The sequence below is a fragment of the Apis florea genome, unplaced genomic scaffold (genome assembly GCF_048593485.1).
Source record: "Apis florea isolate Af1SG1 unplaced genomic scaffold, ASM4859348v1 contig_2897_pilon, whole genome shotgun sequence".
Taxonomy (NCBI): Eukaryota; Metazoa; Arthropoda; class Insecta; order Hymenoptera; family Apidae; genus Apis; species Apis florea.
This window is the reverse complement of record NW_028256665.1, coordinates 1487149-1508117: the sequence shown is the minus strand read 5'-3', so window position 1 is coordinate 1508117 and position 20969 is coordinate 1487149. Positions and strand designations below refer to the sequence as shown.

At 32.7% G+C, this 20969-nt stretch overlaps 1 protein-coding gene across 8 annotated transcripts in view; it reads right to left on the bottom strand.

Moving 5' to 3' along the window:
• Positions 1-58: 58 nt before the first annotated feature.
• Positions 59-20969, bottom strand: part of inaE (inactivation no afterpotential E) — a 42050-nt gene continuing 21139 nt past the window's right edge. For 2 of the 8 annotated variants that reach the window (XM_086907421.1, XM_086907422.1), the window contains exons 2-16: positions 17749-17960; positions 13242-13346; positions 12836-13019; positions 12472-12556; positions 11957-12285; positions 11381-11576; positions 10429-10617; positions 9780-10070; positions 9203-9432; positions 9026-9049; positions 8223-8355; positions 5372-5565; positions 1952-2296; positions 1684-1858; positions 59-1596 (exon numbers count right to left, since the gene is read on the bottom strand). In XM_086907421.1, the coding sequence (XP_086763547.1) occupies positions 1318-1596; positions 1684-1858; positions 1952-2296; positions 5372-5565; positions 8223-8355; positions 9026-9049; positions 9203-9432; positions 9780-10070; positions 10429-10617; positions 11381-11576; positions 11957-12285; positions 12472-12556; positions 12836-13019; positions 13242-13346; positions 17749-17960 (2971 nt within the window). In that variant the 3' untranslated portion in view covers positions 59-1317. Of the gene's footprint in view, positions 1597-1683; positions 1859-1951; positions 2297-2985; positions 3336-5371; positions 5566-8222; positions 8356-9025; positions 9050-9202; positions 9433-9779; positions 10071-10428; positions 10618-11380; positions 11577-11956; positions 12286-12471; positions 12557-12835; positions 13020-13241; positions 13347-16714; positions 16810-17748; positions 17961-20969 lie in introns of those variants that run through there. The other 6 variants (XM_031919014.2, XM_086907419.1, XM_086907425.1 and 3 more) reach the window with 5 other exon arrangements.

Below are 20969 nucleotides of genomic sequence, written 5' to 3'. Positions count from 1 at the left end.
GATTTTTTCAATACAATAAAACATTATTCAAACTAAATAAGTTAAAATACAAGAAAAATAAAAAGAAAATTGAATCTATATTTTTATTTTTTGGAAATTTATATTTTAATACATTAAATTAAGTATTTTGTAATATATCACTTTTTCCTAATCATATTCTACAAATATGTCATTTATAATATTACTAATATATAATATTCATATGCTATATATAATATTTTCTATATATAAATATCTACTGTGTAAATCAAAAATTAATTGGGTCAAATATATTTTTTCTATTTTTTTTTTCTTTTTTTTTTTTTTTTTACATAAATACAATGGTTTTAAAGTTTCAACTATTAAAAGACTTAATAAAAATTGTGTTCCATAATCTGTTATATAATCATATTTTTTTAATGGTTACATATTTTACATTCTATAAATTTATATGTCTTCAGTCCCATTTTTGCATTCATTAAAAAGTTAGTAAAAAGTTTAATAGAAATCATTGTTCAATTTTACTATGAAAGAAAATATTAGACATCAAATAAAAGAATTAGTATTTAAGATAAAATTATATCGATGATTACAAAAGATACATTAAACTATATTATTTTATTACACATTTGTTAATTCTATTAAAAGACTGTACAAAAATGCATAAAAATTTTCATACTAAATACGATTGACATTGAGTAGGCCAGTGCAGTTCCTATATAAATGTTCACGCTTTCTCGCTATGTTATAACAATTAACAGTTAACAAAAACAAGAATCGATATTTTTCAAAATTGATATCCCTTTTGAATGACAAGGCATCATTGATTTGTGTAAATCGTCATTCATATAACTCGCTGCCTTTTCGCTAATTTTTTTATTTATTTTAATATCTTTATTTATTAAATCTTTAATATACATTCTATATCTTATTTGTCCTTTGGTTTATCATTTAGTCAGACAGAAAAGTTTCTGAATCAGAAAATATTTCATTACATTAGAAAAATGACTGTACAAAAAGGAAAAAAAGTAGCATTTTTATCCTATAATAAGAATTAAATATTATATTATTCGAATTTGACTATCTACTTATTATTCGAGAAAAATCTTTTACATCCCGTTTATTCTTTCTTAAATTTCAATGAAAGATCATATAAAAAGAGGCTACACAGATATATGGCCCATCAATTTTAGAATATTTTGCATTTTCATTTGTTCGAGGGTTCAAGGAAACGATTTTAAACGATCACACTGAAGAAAGTGATATTGGCACCTAATGGCTGATTTAAATCTATCTCGCCTCTTTTCTATGGTCCCCGGTTGATCTAACATTTCGCAATTAAACACTACTTTCACCACGACCAACCAGCGTGATCGGATAGACGTATTTCTTTCGTTTCGCATTAAAAAAAGGCGAATTATGTTGTCCATGCGTAGGTGTTGGTGATAATCCACGTAGAAGAGGCAACGAAACATCACCGGGCATTCCTGTCGCATCAAATTTCTTCTTCCATTCTGCTCCTAAATCTGTAGCTGGTGCCATTAAACCTTTACACTCTGGAGAACTTCTCACGCTGAGGAACACATCGTTGCTGCTATCACGTTGTCCAGAAGAACCCTGTGAAAAAAGGTACAATAATTTTTTCTCACTCTAAAATTTTATAAAATTTCAAAATTTTATGTCGCATATCGAATAATTTATTACTTTAGCTTCGAAAAAATCCAAACTGGATCCGTTTGTCTCGTGTTCCTCCACAGAGAAGCCTAATTGCACCCGGTTTGACGTTTGAGACGTCCTGGATGAATGGGAAGAGTTATGCGACGAGGAATTTTCGGATAAATCATCTCTACAGCAGGCAGCCGTACACACTCTTTGCTCTCTGCAATTTTCCAATTGTAAATATCATTTAATGATTTATTTATTTATTAACATGGAATAATAACGAATTAAGAGTCGGGAAAATTCTAACTACCTTCTAACGATAACAGAGTCTCGTCTTCTTGGTACTGGCGGCGGAAGACCAGCGGTTAAGCTTTTGGCGCTTTCATAACTCGCTTCGCTGTTACCGCTGCTTGTATTACTCCCATTGTTCCCTTCCCTCAGAAAGTAATTCTTCGCCGAAAGCATAGCGAAGTGAAGGTTGTTCTTCAAGTCATCCGCCGCCGTTGACAAGTTTCCCGAGATTTTTGGTGTGCGTCTCATCGGGCGAGGTGGTGGTACCGGGGATGGTGGACTGCTCGATGCCTCCGACAGTGTTTCCGGTGTGGCCAATGGCGCCGTTCGAGAACTGTCGTCCCAATCGCTTCGACGATTCGATCTTCGCATTCAAAAAAAAAAAAAAAAAAAAAAGAAAAGATAATCTTTAAACACAATTCTTGAAATTAATCAGGGGGAAAAAAAATTAAAACTGCAGCTAAAGAGCAACATTTTATAATCAATGATGAATGAAGAAAATAAGATTTTTTTTGTTGGAATAAAGTGTTCCTCTTGAGTTGCGGATTTTTTGAAGATAAAATTCTCCGTTCTATAATCTGGATGGAATGCAATGGTTTTGGAGTGCACGATTGCCGAAGCGGTGAAAACTGTGAGTCGTGAAAAATAAGCGAGTGTTAATGAGAGCGTGACATATGAGGTACCTTGAAATATATGAAACGATATATTTTTGATTATTTATAGGCGCGAATGACTTGAACGAGATTAAAAACGTAACGTTTCAAACATAATTAAACAGGTAACGCAAATTTATTCAATGATTCTCGCAAAGTACAATGCAATGAATCATATAAGAATATTCTCTTGACCAAGAGCAAGAGTTTATCAAAACGACCAATTTGATTGCAAGAAAATATCAATCGTTATCTCGTCAATGGCTCTCTCTTCTTTGCTCTAAAAATCCTCATCGTAAATCTAATTCGTTATATCGGCGTCGATTGAACGATCAAATCCTTCGTCACGGAACGGTAGTAGTAGTTGGTCGTCCAGTTCATTAAAATTGTCTATTCTTACGATTTACTCTCGTCGGCCCTGGGCGTGTTGAGCAATTCGCTGGCCAGACTGACGTATTCCCATGGAATCCCTCTCGAGTCGACGCTCAGCTCCCTGCCAGCTTGAGGGAATTCCGAGGGGCTTTGGAGGGACGTGAAGCTCGTCTCTAGGCAGAGTTTGTGCGGTGGCGTCCCAGCCAAGTTGCTAGGATGCGATTTAACAGGGCTCGAGGACGAGAGCAACGCTCTCATCTCCTGCTCGATCTCCATCTCCTGGACCTCGGCGGTCTCCCGTGCCTCCGACGCCTCCGTCGATGACGCATGACCGGAAGCTAGCCTCTGCGGTTTCACTGGCCCCAGGGTCGTTACAACCTGACATATCCACACGCGTGTTTCCAATGTAATCGTTTCACGTGCCTTCATCGACAATTTCCGCAATTTACTTCGTGTTATGACAGTTAATGATGAAAACAATATATCTTATCGTGATTCAAGAAGCAAATTTTATTTTGACCGATGCTTGATAAATATATATATATGGTATATATATTGATATACACAAATGTGGGGCATCGTGATGCGTGATAATGACGGATGATTATGTTGTGTGTATCGAATTTTTTATTATGAAAAGAAGGAAAGACTGAATTTGATATAAAATAAGATAGTTAAAGATTCGTTTCTGCCTCTCTCGATTCAATTGTACAATGTCTTCGTTATTATATATAAATTAAATTGAAAAAATTAATTTATAATATGAATTTGTTTCCTTTGCTTCTCCATTATTTACATTTTGAAATTTTAAATTTAATATTCAACGAGTTGGTGCAAATCAATGATCAATTAATACGGTAAGGGGATTGTTTTATAAAATTTAAATAAGATTTTTATCATTATTAATATATATATATATATATGATAATAATAGGAATATATATATATATATATATATATAATATATATATATATATCTTTCATCGAAACGAAGAACTTAAACTTGATTTCAAGACAGTTTCAAAGAGGATAAATTATTGAAATATTTTTTTATTCTATATCTTTTTAAAGAAACTTTTCTAAGTTCGATAAATTACTCTTATTGAGAACAGAGTATAAAATTTTATATATATCGAAAGTTTTGACGAAAAAAAATTGAGAATTTTTTTCTTATATAATTCTTATAATCTAATGTTATATAAGAAAGAAACGAATAAAAATTCCTAATATTCATTAATTTAACATGAAAATTCTTAAAGAATATTCATGGAAAATTTTATACGAATAAAAAAATTTCATAAATATTAATACGAACATCTTGCTTACGCACATTCATGGAAATGATTATAAGAAACGAATTTTCTTTGTTTATAATATAATTAAAATGAAAAAAAAATATAATTTTATGATAAAATATGAATTATAATTATTTCCACGATGACGAAAAAACATTAGAGTATTTCAATACGTGAATACATAATTGGTGATATTAAACTTAATTAATAAATATTAGAAAGTAAAAATCAAATATAGGATGATTATGATAAACTAAATGCGTAGATGCACATGCATGAATTGAATGGCAAATAAACATTCAAGTATACCTATATCGACTTTATCTACAAGTTTATCGTTACGATTTTAAATTTGCAGCTTATGCACGATGTCATCTATAAAATTATATGTCTAAGTGAACTTGCAATACGTATCACATTTTTCGAAGCAAATTTCGAGCGAACATGTAAATGAATGATTATGAACGTGGTGTTAAAAAATTGTGATCATATATGTGGTCACATGCTATAGTATAATCAAAGATAATCTTGAGATAATTGTTGGCTGGAATTTTTTGGTCGCTGTAGAGGAGACCGTCGGTTTTGACGTCTCATAATATAATGAATAACATAATAAAACATTTTAAAAATTGATGGAACGTATCTAATCTACTGTTCTACTAACTATAAATACTAACATAAACTAAGCCTAATAATTATCTCTTACTTTAACACTCTGTACTAACTAACTTTTACGTTATAATATCTCAAATAAACAATTATAATATCAATGTTCAAAAAAAGGAATAATACAACATAATAAAAAATCACATACAGCAAACATATGTTCGGCGAACAACAAACGAACGTCTCTTGTCAAACAATTACCAAAAGACGGCCAATTCTTCAGCGACCTCCGATTCCAAACCAGTGATACCATTTTATTTTGCCTATTTTCAATTTAAAAATACAAAAAATGAAACACAAATTTCTCTATTGCAATTCTCTACCAAAATAAACATCTATTTCCCAATTATGGAAAATCTATTTCATTAGCTAGATAATCGCATGATGGTACCACTGGCATACGATTGCCCGAGGAACACACACATCGGATAAAGCCGAAAGACGTCAATGTACCTTGTGCCGTGGCGAGAAGAGTGTGTGGTGACATAGACGTTAGCGTCACGGCCGTGAGAACTCGTCGGTGTACTTTGATGATGAAGCACGACGTGTCGTTGTTCAGGAGTCCGTTGGGTTGCTGCGTCCTTTGCAACCGTTCCACGTGTTGCTGCATCTCCGTCTGCAGCGCCGCGATCTCTGCACGCTGACACCTAATCCACACACCACACACCCTCAGCCACACATCCTCTCGTGAGATCGCTGGTTATCGATATGCCACGATTCGAGGAGGGACAATTTTTTTTGGCATTTCGAGATGCAACACCTAAGTCTAATGTCATGTAGGTGGGAAATTGGTTAATCATTTATGCTACAGGAGTAAAGGGATTTCTATAGAGTCAAGATTCGAACTGAGAAAGAATTTTGTTTAACCCATTCGTAACGGATGACCTACTCTGATCTCCTGAGTTTTAAGTTTTCATTTATCGTTTAGTTTCATCTTATGAAATTAATGATATATTAAGAGTAGATATTGGAAAATAACGCACGAAGTATAGCGTTCATAATATGAACGTCCAAAGAACGTTGTGAAGGCAGTAGAATTTTAATAGCATCTCTGTTCATCTTTTATGACTTATATTGGTTATTATGGATATATCGATCTTAATAAGTAAATATTATTCAGTTGCTTGTTAGCTTGTTAAAATGTATATAGCTCGATCTACATTTGGCCATTTATACGTTTTAAATTAATTATCTTGTCTTATTTTCTATCTATCTATTGAATTCAAATCTGGTCGTTGCATTGTTACGAATGAGTAAACATATAAAGACAACACAATTTTGCTCGATGCAAAAACAATCTAATCGAATTTTTATTCTTTCTCGTTATTCAACGTTAAAAATACAACTCGTTTCTAAAATTTTTTATTCTAATTCTTTATAGGTTTCGGCCAGTCAATTAATTTTGAATAAATTTAAAATCAACTGCGTTCTAAAATACAAAAATTATATATTTTTTTCACTACCGCATGCAAAGCGAGAACAAACGTATCATCATTAGTGTTTGTGATTGCAGTTGAAGCTGAAACATTAGCTGAAACAGGGTGAAATTAGAGAAAGAATTTAATAATTTTATACGCAAAGCGAATATATATTAATTAGGCATGAAATCAGCAAAAAATCAAACGAAATAAATATATAATAATTTTCATTATACATGTATTATTTATATTAACTTACTTCAATTTAAATAATAATATAGAAAGTATATAAATTTATAATAATTTATCATAATTATAAATAATACATTATATATATCATTGTCTTGCCTTAAACATTTAAGTTTATTATGTTTCAGGCATAGAATTAGGAAGCAAAATTTAATAAATAAATAAATAACAACATTTTCATCATATAAAATATATTGATCAAAAGTAGTATACATTGAAAATTATACATAGAATCATATTGTTACAATATGCAATCAAAACGACCACTAAACGATAAAAAGTTTAGTGTATTTGCTTTATTTATTTGGTAAAATTTTATATTTTTACATAAATAATAACATATAAAAGCCATAATAAAATTTTTTGTATAAAATAATTTAATTATTGGATTAAGTTATTTGTTTCATCGATTTTATTATTTATTAATAAAAAAAAAATGTTCACATAAATATTCCATATAAATTTTTAGTCGTTTTGGATGCAATCGATTTAAATGGAAAATATAAAATAAAATATCGAAAGTGAACAAAAAATAATATAAAAGAAAAATAACGCACAGAATTATGCGAAAAGCTATAAATATAATTGTTTGCAGATGTTACACAGTAACTCATGCAGTATCTAAAAACATGCGTGTCAACTACTTGATCAGTTTAAACAAAAGGATAAAAAACAAAAATATTCGATACAGTAACTTTCACTTGGCTCTTATTACACATCGTACAAATATTATTGCTTTCATGTTATACTATGCGCTAAGAAATAATAAAAAAAAAAAAACAAATTATTCTATAAATTAATATACTCCTTAAATAAAAGATATGAAAAATTAAATATAAAAAGTAATACTACAATAATAATAAATAATATTGAAAACCTACCTAATAAACTACAACTACAATCATGATTTTATCTATTTCAGTAGATAATTATGAAGATAAAAAATCACGTAATAAGTTGAGTAAAATTCGCTTCAACTTAAATTTAAAAGAATTTTGCAATTCTTTTGTCAGTCAAAATTAGAAAGTGTCAATTTCTAACAAACAAGTATCGTCAAAAAATTGTATTCTAGAATAGTATTGCTTAATAAATATCACTGAATTAAGAATTCTGTCTTGGAAAAAGAGTTCACAATACTCTTCATGTCACTACTAATATTCACATTATTCATTTACAAACAACAATATATAATTTCTACAACAACGTAGAAATTATAAGAAAATTAATTAAAAAAAAAAAAAACGTTAAAGGAATATAAATTATCCCTTTTGTAACAACAACGCTCATAAATGTGAATATTGGTAATGAAAGAATCAATAATGATAATAGAATTTCATCAATAATTATTTCTCTTTCTGTTCATGTATCTCGGCATTAACTATAATTGTTTCGTTACAAGTCTTTGCCACGTTACTAGTAGTTCCAGCTTTTACACTACTAGCATCACCATTTTTCATGTGTCCATTGATTTCTACATTGATTACTATATTTCGAGGTTTGCCGCCTTCCTTCAAAATATCTGGATCATCCGTCACATTCTCCAAGATTTCGTAATTACCTGGCCTCACCGAAGACATTCGGCTAACCGGTGTTTGCGACCTCTTTATCTGACGAATTATCGGATCGGTCTGGCTTACCTTGTTCAATGCTTTCAGCATATTGTCCGGCATATGGTCTTGTATCATCACTGGGCTTATCAACACCTCGTCAAAGTCACATGGTCCGGCCCAAAGCGCTTGGTATACCGGCTCGTGTTTGTGCAACATTTGTCTGAAATGCAAGAAAGCAATATTATATTCGTATATTCGTCAACTTTAGACGACGAATTATATTTTTATACGAAGTAAATCGCATTTAATGAGAAACTAATTGCTACGTGAGATTCATGCAGTCAAATGCATTTGCAATATTGAATAAATTGATCTTTTGGACTATGTAAGTACAGAATGATTATTTACGAAGCAACGCAGTCCGATAGTTTTCAAAGTTTATAAGATATATTTCAAGTAACGACGATCGATATGTATAAGTGAAATCTTGTCGGTTGTAAATGGGCAAAGTTTTTATCACGATAAGATGAAAGTCTTCTGAAATTCTGATAGTTTAGAAAAGATTTTTTGCATTGTTATTTCGCGTCTCAAACTTTGAAAAAAATCGCGAAATTTATCTTACTGAAAATTACTCTGTACGAAAGTATCTAGTTGCGCTGTTTAACATCACTGGTCCTCTATGAATTTCACTCATGCAAAATATGAGAATGTAGAAGATGCTTATACAACAATATCTCTGACAGTTCAACAATCAGAGACAATGTGCGACGATAGTTTTCAAAGAGAAAAGTGTAGAAATATAAATCCAAGGGAGGTACACATGCGGGCACATCCTCAAGATGCAATTACCCAGAGCAACCCTGAAAATTCAAACTTTTCGATAAACGTACCTCCAGCGGCTCTCATATTTGTGCCTAGAAACGGAAAACACGGTCGATTAAAAATTATCTCTTAACCACCACTCGAGCATTGCATCTATAACGCTTTTTTTTTTTTTTTTGCTGTCTGCGTTTTAAACGATATTTAAAGTTGTTATTTATAAGATACACGAGAACAGACGAACTTACTCTCCCTTGTTAGGATGATGTCGAACAACGTGTATGATTCGACCAGGTGGATAGAGAGGCCTGTGCAAGGTCAACGCGATACTGGAATCGCTTGGAACGACGGTCTGCGAACGGGCTAGGTCCTTGTCTCTCTGATACTCGCTGATACATCCGCCAGCTTCCAAATTTGCAGCTGAGGTAGGGGTGGAACCGCAACCGCAACACATCACAGAGCATGCTATCGTTTTCCACTAAAAACGATGCGATTTATGACGTGATTCTCTTCTCGATTATATGAGAACACTTATCATTCTCGTTGTTAACTACTAACTCATTCTTTAGGAATTTTATCAACATAAAATTTAGACAGAATTTCTCTTCAAACAACGAATCATCACGATTCACGCTCTGATTATATTATCTAATTATAACATTTTTTATCAATTTCATAACAACAATCAAATTCTATCGATTTTATAAATCGAATACTGGATAAGGTAAGATAAAAGTAATGTAGTAACGATATTCTATTTGGTTTTTTTCAAAGAAAATATAGAAATTCAATATGTTCCAGTTCTTTCTATAATAAAGTACGTACCTTAGGATCGACGCTTCTTTTTATAGCATTGATAAGATCAGCTCTTAAGCTCTCCATCTGTCTAAGACCTATCCTAGGTACAACGTCTTTTCCAACTACTACGGATGTAATAAATTCCTGCGAGTATTGCTGAGCGGGCATGCTCAAGAGACCACCCGGTGGAGCGAACGAGAAGCACACCAGGTCAGGATAATCTTGCTTAAGCAAAATCGCCAAGATAGCTGCGGTACCAGCTCCCAAAGAATGACCAACGAGTACCAGACCGAATTGATGGGTTCCCCTCGATGTATCCTGCAATAAGTAATTTTGAATCGTTTCCAAGTGCAGTTCTACTAAACGGTTCTGTAGTAAAATATTTGTTGAATATGAAAAAGGAATATAAATTTGGAAATATTATATATCAAAAAAGGAAAGAAAAAAAAAATAGAAATATTGTTCAAAATAAAATTTTAAAGAAGATAAATTATTTGTTATTTTTTTCATACAATTTCTGTATTTTTTTTTTTTTTCCCCTACTTTAACGTTGTTCGTGACATCAAATAGCAACAAGCATGATAATAATGAGTAATTATTCCATTTAACGTATTGATAACCATGCAAGTAAAAAAGCATTTGCATTTAAGGTAACGATAAGGTAAAAATATAATACCTTGGCGAGTGCACGAGTTATAATTCCCTCTTCTAGCAATTTTTTTCGAATGTATTCGGCTGCTTGGACCATACCCTTGTGACCCAACCAGTCGTCTCTCGGTGGTGACAATGGTAACACTTCACCCTCCGCGTTCAAGTCCGTTAATACATCCTTCATGCTGAGGGTACCTCGTATACTAACGACAACCTTGAAAAGAGGCAGCAGAAAATTGATAATTAACCGTTCTCAAGTTCACTCGAGTTCGTGGGTAAAAAGCAGCTCTTAAATCTTATCTTGAAAATTAAAATCTTTTATAAAGTTTTAACAAGAGTTAAACTATTGATTTTCAATTATTTCGATCCATTCCTTCATTATGCTAAAATCCTCGAGTTCACACTTTAACACAGTTTAATATTCATATATTTAATAGATAAGATAAGAGATTAAATTGGATTATTCGATATCATTTAATTCAAAATCATTATTAAAAATTATTCACTGAATTATTCAAGGATACTTAAGTACACACTAAACTCGAGAGGAGTTTAACAAAATTAAACAAAATAATGTAATTTATTCATTATAGATAAAATAATCTCTGTACGATTCTTTATATTTATTTGTACGTATAATAGCATCTCACGGATGTCGCTGCGACGAAGTTTAATAGCTGTTGAAAAATTCATGAAGTCGCTAAACGAAGTTCATTTATTTTACAATTAAGCGGACAAAATTCCAGTTTGCTTTAACCTCTCGAGATCCTTACCGTTTAAGGATTGCAATTTTCATCGGATCGAATCGTCGCAACGAATATATCGTGACGAAGCTTTTTTGCGAGCATCGTAAGAAGCTCTCGATGTAATCTCTGCTCTATATCTAATCGTCTTTTTTCTCTCTCTTTCTCTCTTTTCGACGTTTCTTGGGCAAACGCGGTTCGATGCATGCGAATCAATGAGGAAACGCGCGAAACCTTTTTCTTCGTGTAATCGAGAGCGACGAAGAACGGCGTCTCACCGACGTCGACGTGAAAAGTCGCATAAATGACCTCCACCTCGGCGACGTCGACCATCTTTCTTAGCGCCACGTAATTACACTGGCAACAATTGTCTTCCACAACGGTCGCCTCATCTTCGTGGCCACCGCACGGGAAACAGCCGCATCGTAATCTGTCACAGAGAGTTCCATCCAACTTATTTTCCAAAGAAAGCTTTCACCGCGGGCGTTAATTAAGGCATGCAAATTGCTTCAAGTGTTTCATCGTTAATTGATTGGACGAAGAATTTCGGTCTAATTACGGTGTAAAAAATGTTCTTCGACTTAACGAAACACTCTTAACGTATATTTCTGAAAGAACGAAAAAAAAAAGAAAAAGAAAAAAAAATATCAGCGCGTTGTGAAATTACGATAGATACAATTAAAAGATCGAACGTCGATCGATTAAAGGATTTTGTCGTACAACCACGCGAGACATCGTTGAAAAATCAATCGATGCCAACACATCTACAGAGCCGCGACACGTGTGCGTCGCTATACTCGATGGCATTACCTTGTGCACAGCTGACAAAGACCGGTGGAATGATTAACGAGGAACATGGGCCAGCCATAAGCAGCGAGGGCAAAGTGCATGTAATGAATGGCCAACTGAAAGTGGCCCAGATCACCATCCTCGGTCAAGGACAAGAATTTAGTGCGAGGAGTAACCGGCACACCGGATAGAAACTCGTACGTATCGTTTTTCCGTTGCTTCACTATCAGCTCCCGCTCGATTTTCTGGAACTTCCTCAATAGCACCAAACCGGCGACCACATCTGATGGGACGACGTCAAGGTCACGGAAGAAATCGCTCAATAATCTGGCGATGTCCGCGAACGAATTCTGAGAAATAAACCGTTTTCCTTGGAAATCTCAAATTTCGTATTGCCTGATCGATGCTTCGTCGTAATTATATTATACAGAAATAATCTTTAATTCGTTGTAATAAAAGAAAACGATCAAAATCTTTTGCACCGACCTGATAAATTTCTTTGAAGAATTTTCCTCATTTGCCACGATGATACTTACTCGGTTTCTATCGGAATTGCCCATACAGCAGAAAAGAAGCCTGCATCTGTTGTCCCAGCTGTCCTGGTACGCTCGTATAACTTTTCTGCAAGTACCAAATCGTTTCAATGATCAATGATAAAGTTTAAGGAAAAGTTGCAAAAGTTATCTTAAAAATTTATTCGTCGATCTTTCTTCACAGTACAATAATATAATAAGTAACGCACGCACGTTGAAGGATCAACGATACTAACTCTACTTAATACTAATAACTTCTCCACGCTAGCTGCGTACCAAGTAAATAAATATATCAAGTAGAAGTAGACGATAACAAGTCGGACGTCGAAAATGAAAGAAGAAAAATTTTACATCGTAAACCTGTTACCTTTGCCTCCAGTTTCTGTTCCTGCTCCCACTTCTGTAATGCAATTTACCGCATCTCAATTCCGCCTCCCTCATGCTGCGTTGATATTTCTTCATTTTTACCCACGATCTACCCGCGGCGTCGTAGGTGCACCATACCGTGACCATCACCGACGCCAATACGCACCAATTCGATATAACTAAACCTGCGGCGTAAGTGAAAGCTAAAAATCGTGTGATTCCAGATTCACAAGAAAGTTTACTCGTTTCCCTTTGTTTAACGATTTAAACAAAGCGTATCGCACGAAATCGCGTCTCGCCAAGTGTCTTGGAATTTTATTTCCGCGAAATTGTATTAACTTGTCCTTGGCACAATAGGATATAAGATACTTGGATTTAAGATAAAAAATTGCTCATGGAAAACTTACCTAACATTACATCTTTCAACATTCGATCGACGGGGCAAGTTTGGTAGAAATGCGTTAACCATATTATACCTGCGCACAACCAGCCGATCTCAACTAATAAATGGACTGAAACAAAATTTTGCAAAGTTGGTAAAATTATTTTGTCGAGCTTCGATATCCAAATTAAATAGCGAGTTATCACAATCGAAATGGATTTTATCTTTTGTATTTGGGGTAAAATTAAAAAATGTGAGGAAAATTATTCAGTAAATATTAACTGATCTCTTTAACTGATGATCTCTTTTTGATCTCTCTTTTTTTTTTTTTTTTTTTTTTGATATATATATATAGTCGTATTGTTTTGTTGAGAAAAAAATTGCAGCACGCATGTCGTTTTATAAAATATAGATGTATATTTCACTACGTTTCACTAACAGTGTACTATATAAGAGAGAAGTTCGTAATCGTTTCAAATGCTATTTATATCTAAACGCGATCGCTGTATGTTTAAACAGTTCATTTTAGTTCATTTTTCCTATAAAAACATACAACGCGCGTTTCCTCGAAATATATATAAAAATTTTCAATTTTTTTCTCGTAAAAAAAAAAAAAAAAAAAAATATAAATTTAGTATGAAAAAAAGATCAGAAACGTAATTGCACATCGAGTAGCTATACAGCTATTTTATTACACTGTAAATTTTTTTATATTTTTCATTTTATTATCTTTTTTAACGTTACTTTTCTTCATCTCATTCTCTCTTTTTAAGCTTTTTTTTTCTCAGTACTTTTTTTCATTTCGTTTTTCACGCTTTCCTTTTCAATTCCATTTTTAAACAAATTTTTAAACAGAAAGAAAGAATAAGACTTAACCAAAAAATGAAACGAATAAAAATATTTATCTCATTTATCAGTAAAATATTACTTAAAAGAAACAAAGAAAAATATCTGGGTCGCGTGAAACCGATTGTCTCGTGAATGTCTGTTTTTTGACCATGGAAGATTGCCATTTCTTGGATGAAAGAAAAGTATATATTTATGTCGACGTGAATACCATATCTTCACGTCGGATAAAGATCGAAGGTATCGACAATGGTTTCTTCGAATATCGAATATCGAAGGCTTTTTATTTATATAATTTATATAATATGAGAATTAATTTATAAACTTGTTTAAAAAAAAAACAAATTTTTGCAACATTTGCAACAATACTTAAAGAGTACTGTGAATGGAATTAAACTTTAAGTATAATCGATGCTTCGATATTCAATATTCGATATTATTGAATGTATAGTTATTATATATTGCAATTTATTATATCTTAAAAAATTAATAAAAATATTGCAAAAGTATGTTTGCTTTTTGCTAATATTAATTTAAAAAAATATCGCAAAAAATACAGTATTGATGAAATATAAATATTGGAGAAGATTTCAAGGAACGAAATTAATCTTCCAGGAAAATCCGATGTCCGATAAAGTTAAAAATTGAATGGGAACATTTACTGACGAATTCCGGATAAAATTGGTATGATTTGATAATCTCAAGCCAAGATTTCACGGTGTTTCGAAATTAATTTCATTTTGCTTGCATTCGTCATTCTGACCAGATACGGATTAAAACGGAAGAAGAGAAAATGTGAAAAATGTGATTTACTCGAATAATCCCTTCCTCCCCAAAAAAAAGAAAAATACACGGCCCGTTGAATGAGATAAAAATGTTACGTTACGTTAGAAAAAGATTACTTAAATAATTTAAATTTTTGTTTCTTCCATTCTAAATTACGATACAAAATAAAAAGTTTTTAATGATTAATCAAGGATACGTAAGAAAAATAAAAATAAAAATAAAAAGTTTATAGTTCAAATCATAAAGATCGTTAAAAAGTAGGATAATTATATTGTAGAATAATTTATATTTCATGCATTCCAATATTTCATGCATTTCAAAAATTAAAACTCGATTCTTTTTTCTCTCTTATTCATTTTAAATTAACATATATACATATATCTATAATTCTTAGATAAGGATACCATTTATTACAGCTTTTTCAGCAAATTTATGAAGGAGAAGTCATAAACGAGCAATAGGATGAAGAGGATATCTAAAAAAGGAGACCATATATCACATAATACATTTGAAAATAGTTCTAGAAATATATTTCTCCGTTAAAAGTAATCTATATCTTTTGAACATTTTTCAACCACTTTTATAGATCTATTTTTATTTTATCCTTCCACAATGTTCTCTAAATTTCTATCATTACACAATTGCATTATGACATGTCTTTATCCTATCTTGAAAGGAACAATTTTTTCCTTATTTTTATTCGTTATTTTATATCGTTGATTTGTTATATTCGACACACATTCTCCTTCTTGCAACCTCGTCTGTACGGAAACGCGTCTGTCGAAATCAGACCAACGAAATGGAACAAAAAAAAAAAAAAAGACTAAGAGAAGGAAAAGCTGCAACTACGGTGGCCTGGCACACTATACGCATCAGGCCAATCAGCTGTACGTGATCGGAATTCCTATCGAATTCTTCCAAAGGTGCACCGGAACCAGAGAAGAACCAGACTCGAGTTGGATCGTTTCCAAAACCATTAATACATGTTCCAGTACGTGTGTGAGTGTATGTATGTGTGTGTGTGTGTGTGTTTTGTGCTTCTTTATATGTTTGTGAAGAGAGTACGATCTAATTCTTATCATATCAAATATAATCATCGTATAATACGCCGATTTATTAATTTCAATCCTTTGCGGCCATATTTTTATCAGATGCAGGCATTTTGTTAAAAGATTGAAATTAATTTTCAATAAACGTATTAATATTTATATTTTCCACTATTCCATTTGATTATTTATATCCTCATACATACATGTGGAAATACGTGTATTGCACGAAATAAGAATAACTCGATTGATTAATCTTGCGCTAAGAATTGAGCTTCGGAACGTGATTACTGCTCTGTTTTTTGGATTAAACGTGTACGTGCAATTTTTCGCCTTGATTATGCCTTTACCAATATTGATATTTGAAATTTCATTTATAATATAATTAAACATTTGTTATTTGTTAAATTTGGGCAAAAGGAATATGCACAGATTCTCAACAAGGAAATTGCAAAATGGAATAAACGGTTTTTATTGAAAAAAATAAAGCCTGCATTAACATAATGGACGATTAGAATGCCACTTGTGCGGTATTCTTCTAAAGAGAAAAGAGAAGTCGACTGTCGCGACTGTTTCTATCTCTTAATGGACAGAAAATTTCATGCTGACTTTGAGTAGCAAAAAAAAAAAAAAAAAAAAAAAATACAGATAAAAGAAGTGAGGAGTTAAAGACATTCTTTTTCTTCTTCTGAAGGAAAACATTATAATCAGAAAAAAAAAAACATATAACTCTTTCTTATTTCGACAAATCTTTGTTATCGTTAAATTTTAAAATTCTCGTATTATTTATTTATAACGTTAAATGAAAAAAGTATCGTACCATCGTAGATTTAATCGATCCAATTTCCAAGGAAATTCCAGAGTCGAAGGAAACTTTCACGAACGATTTATTACGATCAGGAATCCACGGTTAAAACTTGATACTTATTAATATTCTCTTGCTCTGCGAAGATTGGAAGAATCGACAAGGGAGAAGTGGCTTTCCGTCGCCATCAATGAGGCCTTTCATTAACGAACCCCATAATACGCATCCTTAGATTGATTTTCTTCGTATGATTATTGACGACGAGTAAAGACTTCGTTAAGCAGCTTTAATCTTCGAACGACAAAGTATTGATTAACGCGGCTGGGTACAATGGGTTCGTTAACAAGACAAATATTTTCCAGCTCTCCAAACGGTAATTTTGCAAATAAGATCGAATTAAACAGAGATTTGATCAACTTACTATTATTATTTGAAGCGTTCTAATTTAGCAGTTTTCCATTTTTTTCGTGTCACTTTTGCATCTCGAGCATCAATTTCTGGGAATATCGAGCGAATGTTTCATATATCGATCGGCACGTTTTCGAAGGTATTCCATTTCAGGAGTTTCACGCTCCGGTGGTTTTCGATTTCGGATTCCGCTGTCCATGGATTTTCAGAATAGCGAGTTGAATTTAGTACCAAGTTCATTGTACTTAATATCTAATGATCGTAAAGATGTAAAGATTTTCAATTTTGAATAACCAAAATTTGATATAGTTTCATATTTTTCGTTGTTTGATTAACCGATGAAAACATTCGTTTACGAGCAAATTTATAATACGACACGACGTTAGATATACCTGTTTTCAACTTCAATTACTCTTTTGTACCGATACTATAAATATCTCGTGGTAAGGACAACCGATAATGTTGAAATCGACTATTTCCTGTGCACAAAGAATTCTAATTAAGTCCACGGCCATTTTTAAATTTCGTTGCGCGAAACAACCAATTATCCTTTAATTATAATTACGTTATTAAATTTATAGAGAAATCTGTAGAAAAATAAGTAGGAATAAAAGAAATTATTAATCGATTCGATTACTTACAAAGTCGAACATAGAGGATGTATTGCATCGGCGCTCTGGCCGCTGTGTCCAGGATGCTACCCCTCGTAGCCAGAAAGCAGATGGAAAACTCCACGATCATGGAAATCACGAAAATTACCAAATATCCGACAATGTATCTCCACAGTAGAAGGATGCACATAACATTGCAATCCCATTTAAATATCCCTAGTAGAACGCTCAATACTGTCATCCTGTAACAGAAATAGAAACTTTTCATAAAACGACGATTGTTCCTCTTTTTATTATTATTATTATTATTATTATTCCTTTGTTTTACGTTTCTCCGTTCGAAAACACTTTACGCAGGAAACGAAACTTTTACTACGCGATATAAGGGGGAGGTCGTATATCAAACGACATAAGCCTATTCGTAAATGGGTCTCAAGATTTTAGACATCCTAAAATCCACCTGACATTTACTAACCTCTAAATTCATTTCGCCTGTACCATATTTCATTGCCGAGTCGAGGCGTAATATTTATAGCACGCTTGCACGAAAGGGCCGCGCATTTCGTAATAAAAAGAAAAAAGAAAAAAAAGAAAGAATATTGTACGTATGACTTCTTCCCCTCCCCCCTTTTTTCTTTTTAATCCATTCGAGAAATTTAAATTGGTAATTCTTCACAAGATGACAATGCGAATCTGTGATTTTTATCGAGCCTATCATCTTTTGCCCATTTTCATTCGCCTATCATATTTTCCATCACATGGAAGAAAAATTAATAATGGAATTTTCATACAATCTTCAAGATCGTATATTTAATATCCTCATAAATATCTAAACTTACGATACACGGGTAGAAATATCAAGTCATAGCAACTTTAATAATCTTTCACTAATATCGATGTGGTTTATCCCACAGTTGAAAAAGTTTCCTTAATCCCGGCTTAAATCGATGTCGGCTAGAATATTTCGAGTTTTTCCTCAGACGAGAGGTCGAGCCGTGCTTCGAAGAGTAATTGTGTCTTGTGTCTGGCACTCGGCGAAACTTTTGAGAGCTTTTCTCGCGTAAACCCGCCCTTACAAAAGGGTTAAGTTTCCTCAGATCCGCGAAATCGCGGTTCAAACGATAAAACGAGCGCGTGAGATCCACGTTAATGCCGACCTCGATCGAAAATTTCCCGCAACAATACCTTCAAATCACTTTTATACCCTGCCATAGCTTCGATTCAATCGATCGAACGATTCCAATAATTATCGAGAATTATCTCTTCCCAATAACGTATCGTACAATTGCGCAATTATTATCTCGACAGAGGATAAAAACGCGATGCGATTCCTCGATTTGTTATTTCGACGAATTTTATACATAATTAATTAATAAAATTTGTTATGTAATACGCGGAAAGGTAATTTGATTCAAAGATCAAATCCTCTTCTTCTTTTTTCGTTTCTCGCATACAATACAATGTCTCTCATCGATTTCCGAAACAGCATTGTTCTCAACAGTGGCACGCCAGGATTACGAAATGAAACGAATTTTTCAACCATCTCTTTACCTCCTCTTCACCGATGATTAGTGGGCGAACGACGTTTCGACGAACAGCAATTTTATTTTTCATCGACGAACGATTCAAGATGTCTTCGTAAATATTTCTTCTACGTATATTTGTGCAGTATCGATAATCAATACTGTAGCACTGAAAATTGGTGAATTATTACAGTGAACAATGCGGATTAGGAGATTGATATTCACAGCGAATTCGTTAATAAAATATAAATAAAATCATGAAAAAGAACTAATGGAGTTTCGAGATACTTATATGTGTATGTGTGTGTGTATGTGTGTGTGTGTGTGTGTGCATATGTGAATAATTAACCTTTTGTCGAGATGTTTGAATAAATTAACGAAACGATATTTCGGAAACGAAATTATCTATGCAAAATTTCGCAGAAAATTCCACGGAATTCAATTTTATTGAACGAAATTTAATTACCATTGACAAAGGTATTGCTTGCAGAAACACATAAATATTTACAAATGAGATTAGGAATCCAAATAAGATCGTCAATTTAAAATTTATTGTCTAACAAGTTTCTGAATTTATATTTCATTAATTTTCAATTCATGTCTTCGCATCGCTTCTCTGAAAGAACTTTGAAAAAAGAGTAACGCGAGATAAGAAACTTCAACCAAAAAAAAAATCGTTAACGAAAGAAGGGAAATGTTTGAGTCATAAATTAGAGAATTCAATGGAGATTTGCCTCTTAAGAGGCAACGTGTCTATAGATCGAAGCCGTTTTAATAGACGAAAGAATCGCTGCTGCCTCTCTCTTTGAGGCAGCTTTGCATAAAAAATAAAGCGTCTGGCGAAAGGAGGGCCGTTCATTTCACGAAATCTCTTCAAAACGGTAGCAAGAAACAAAGTAAAACGTGGCAGCCGACTCTGTGAATGGAGTTACATAGCCGTACTTTAATAATGCAACGTGTGCATCGCGTACTATGGATAAAGGTCTCGAGGGATATGACCGATCGTCGTGCTTCACCGTTTGTTAGCCACTCGAGAACATGATCTCGACAGCCTAGTATCATCGTTTTCTCCGCGGCCAAAGTGGAAAATGAACGTGTCACGGCGATGGATTCTTACTCGAGAATTATTATTGAACCGATAATAACTCGCAGACAACGATTAATTTTACGGAATTTTAAGCCATTTTAGAGCCAAATTAGATAAATGTAAAAAAAATAAATCGAACTTGTTTCTCGACCGTGAGATACACAATTTTAATTAATATTCTACTGATGAAGTAGAGTGGAAACAGTTGGATGAAAAAGTAACCAGTAATTAAAAATTTCGAATAAAGTTACTTTTAAGTACATTTTAAGTAATTACTTAAAATGTTAAAATGCTCGAATAACATTTATTCGTAATTGAATTATTCGTAATATAATTCGATCCGTAGTTATTATAGTTTTTATATAACTACAATAAATTATTGAAATAACTTATCGAAGTAACTTCACTCGTAACTTTGCCCATTAAATTTTGCCCATCACTGAGTAGAAGTAATGAATATATTCAGTGTGCATTTAATAATCTCGTGAAAAGATTAAATGAGAACATCAGATATTTAAAACAAAAAAAAAAAAAAATGTAAAAAAAGGAAATTGCATTCTCACGTTTCCTTAAAAAAAAAAAAAAAAAAAAAAGAAGAAAAGAAAAAAACCTAATATAATCGAAAATATCAATTGCATCTA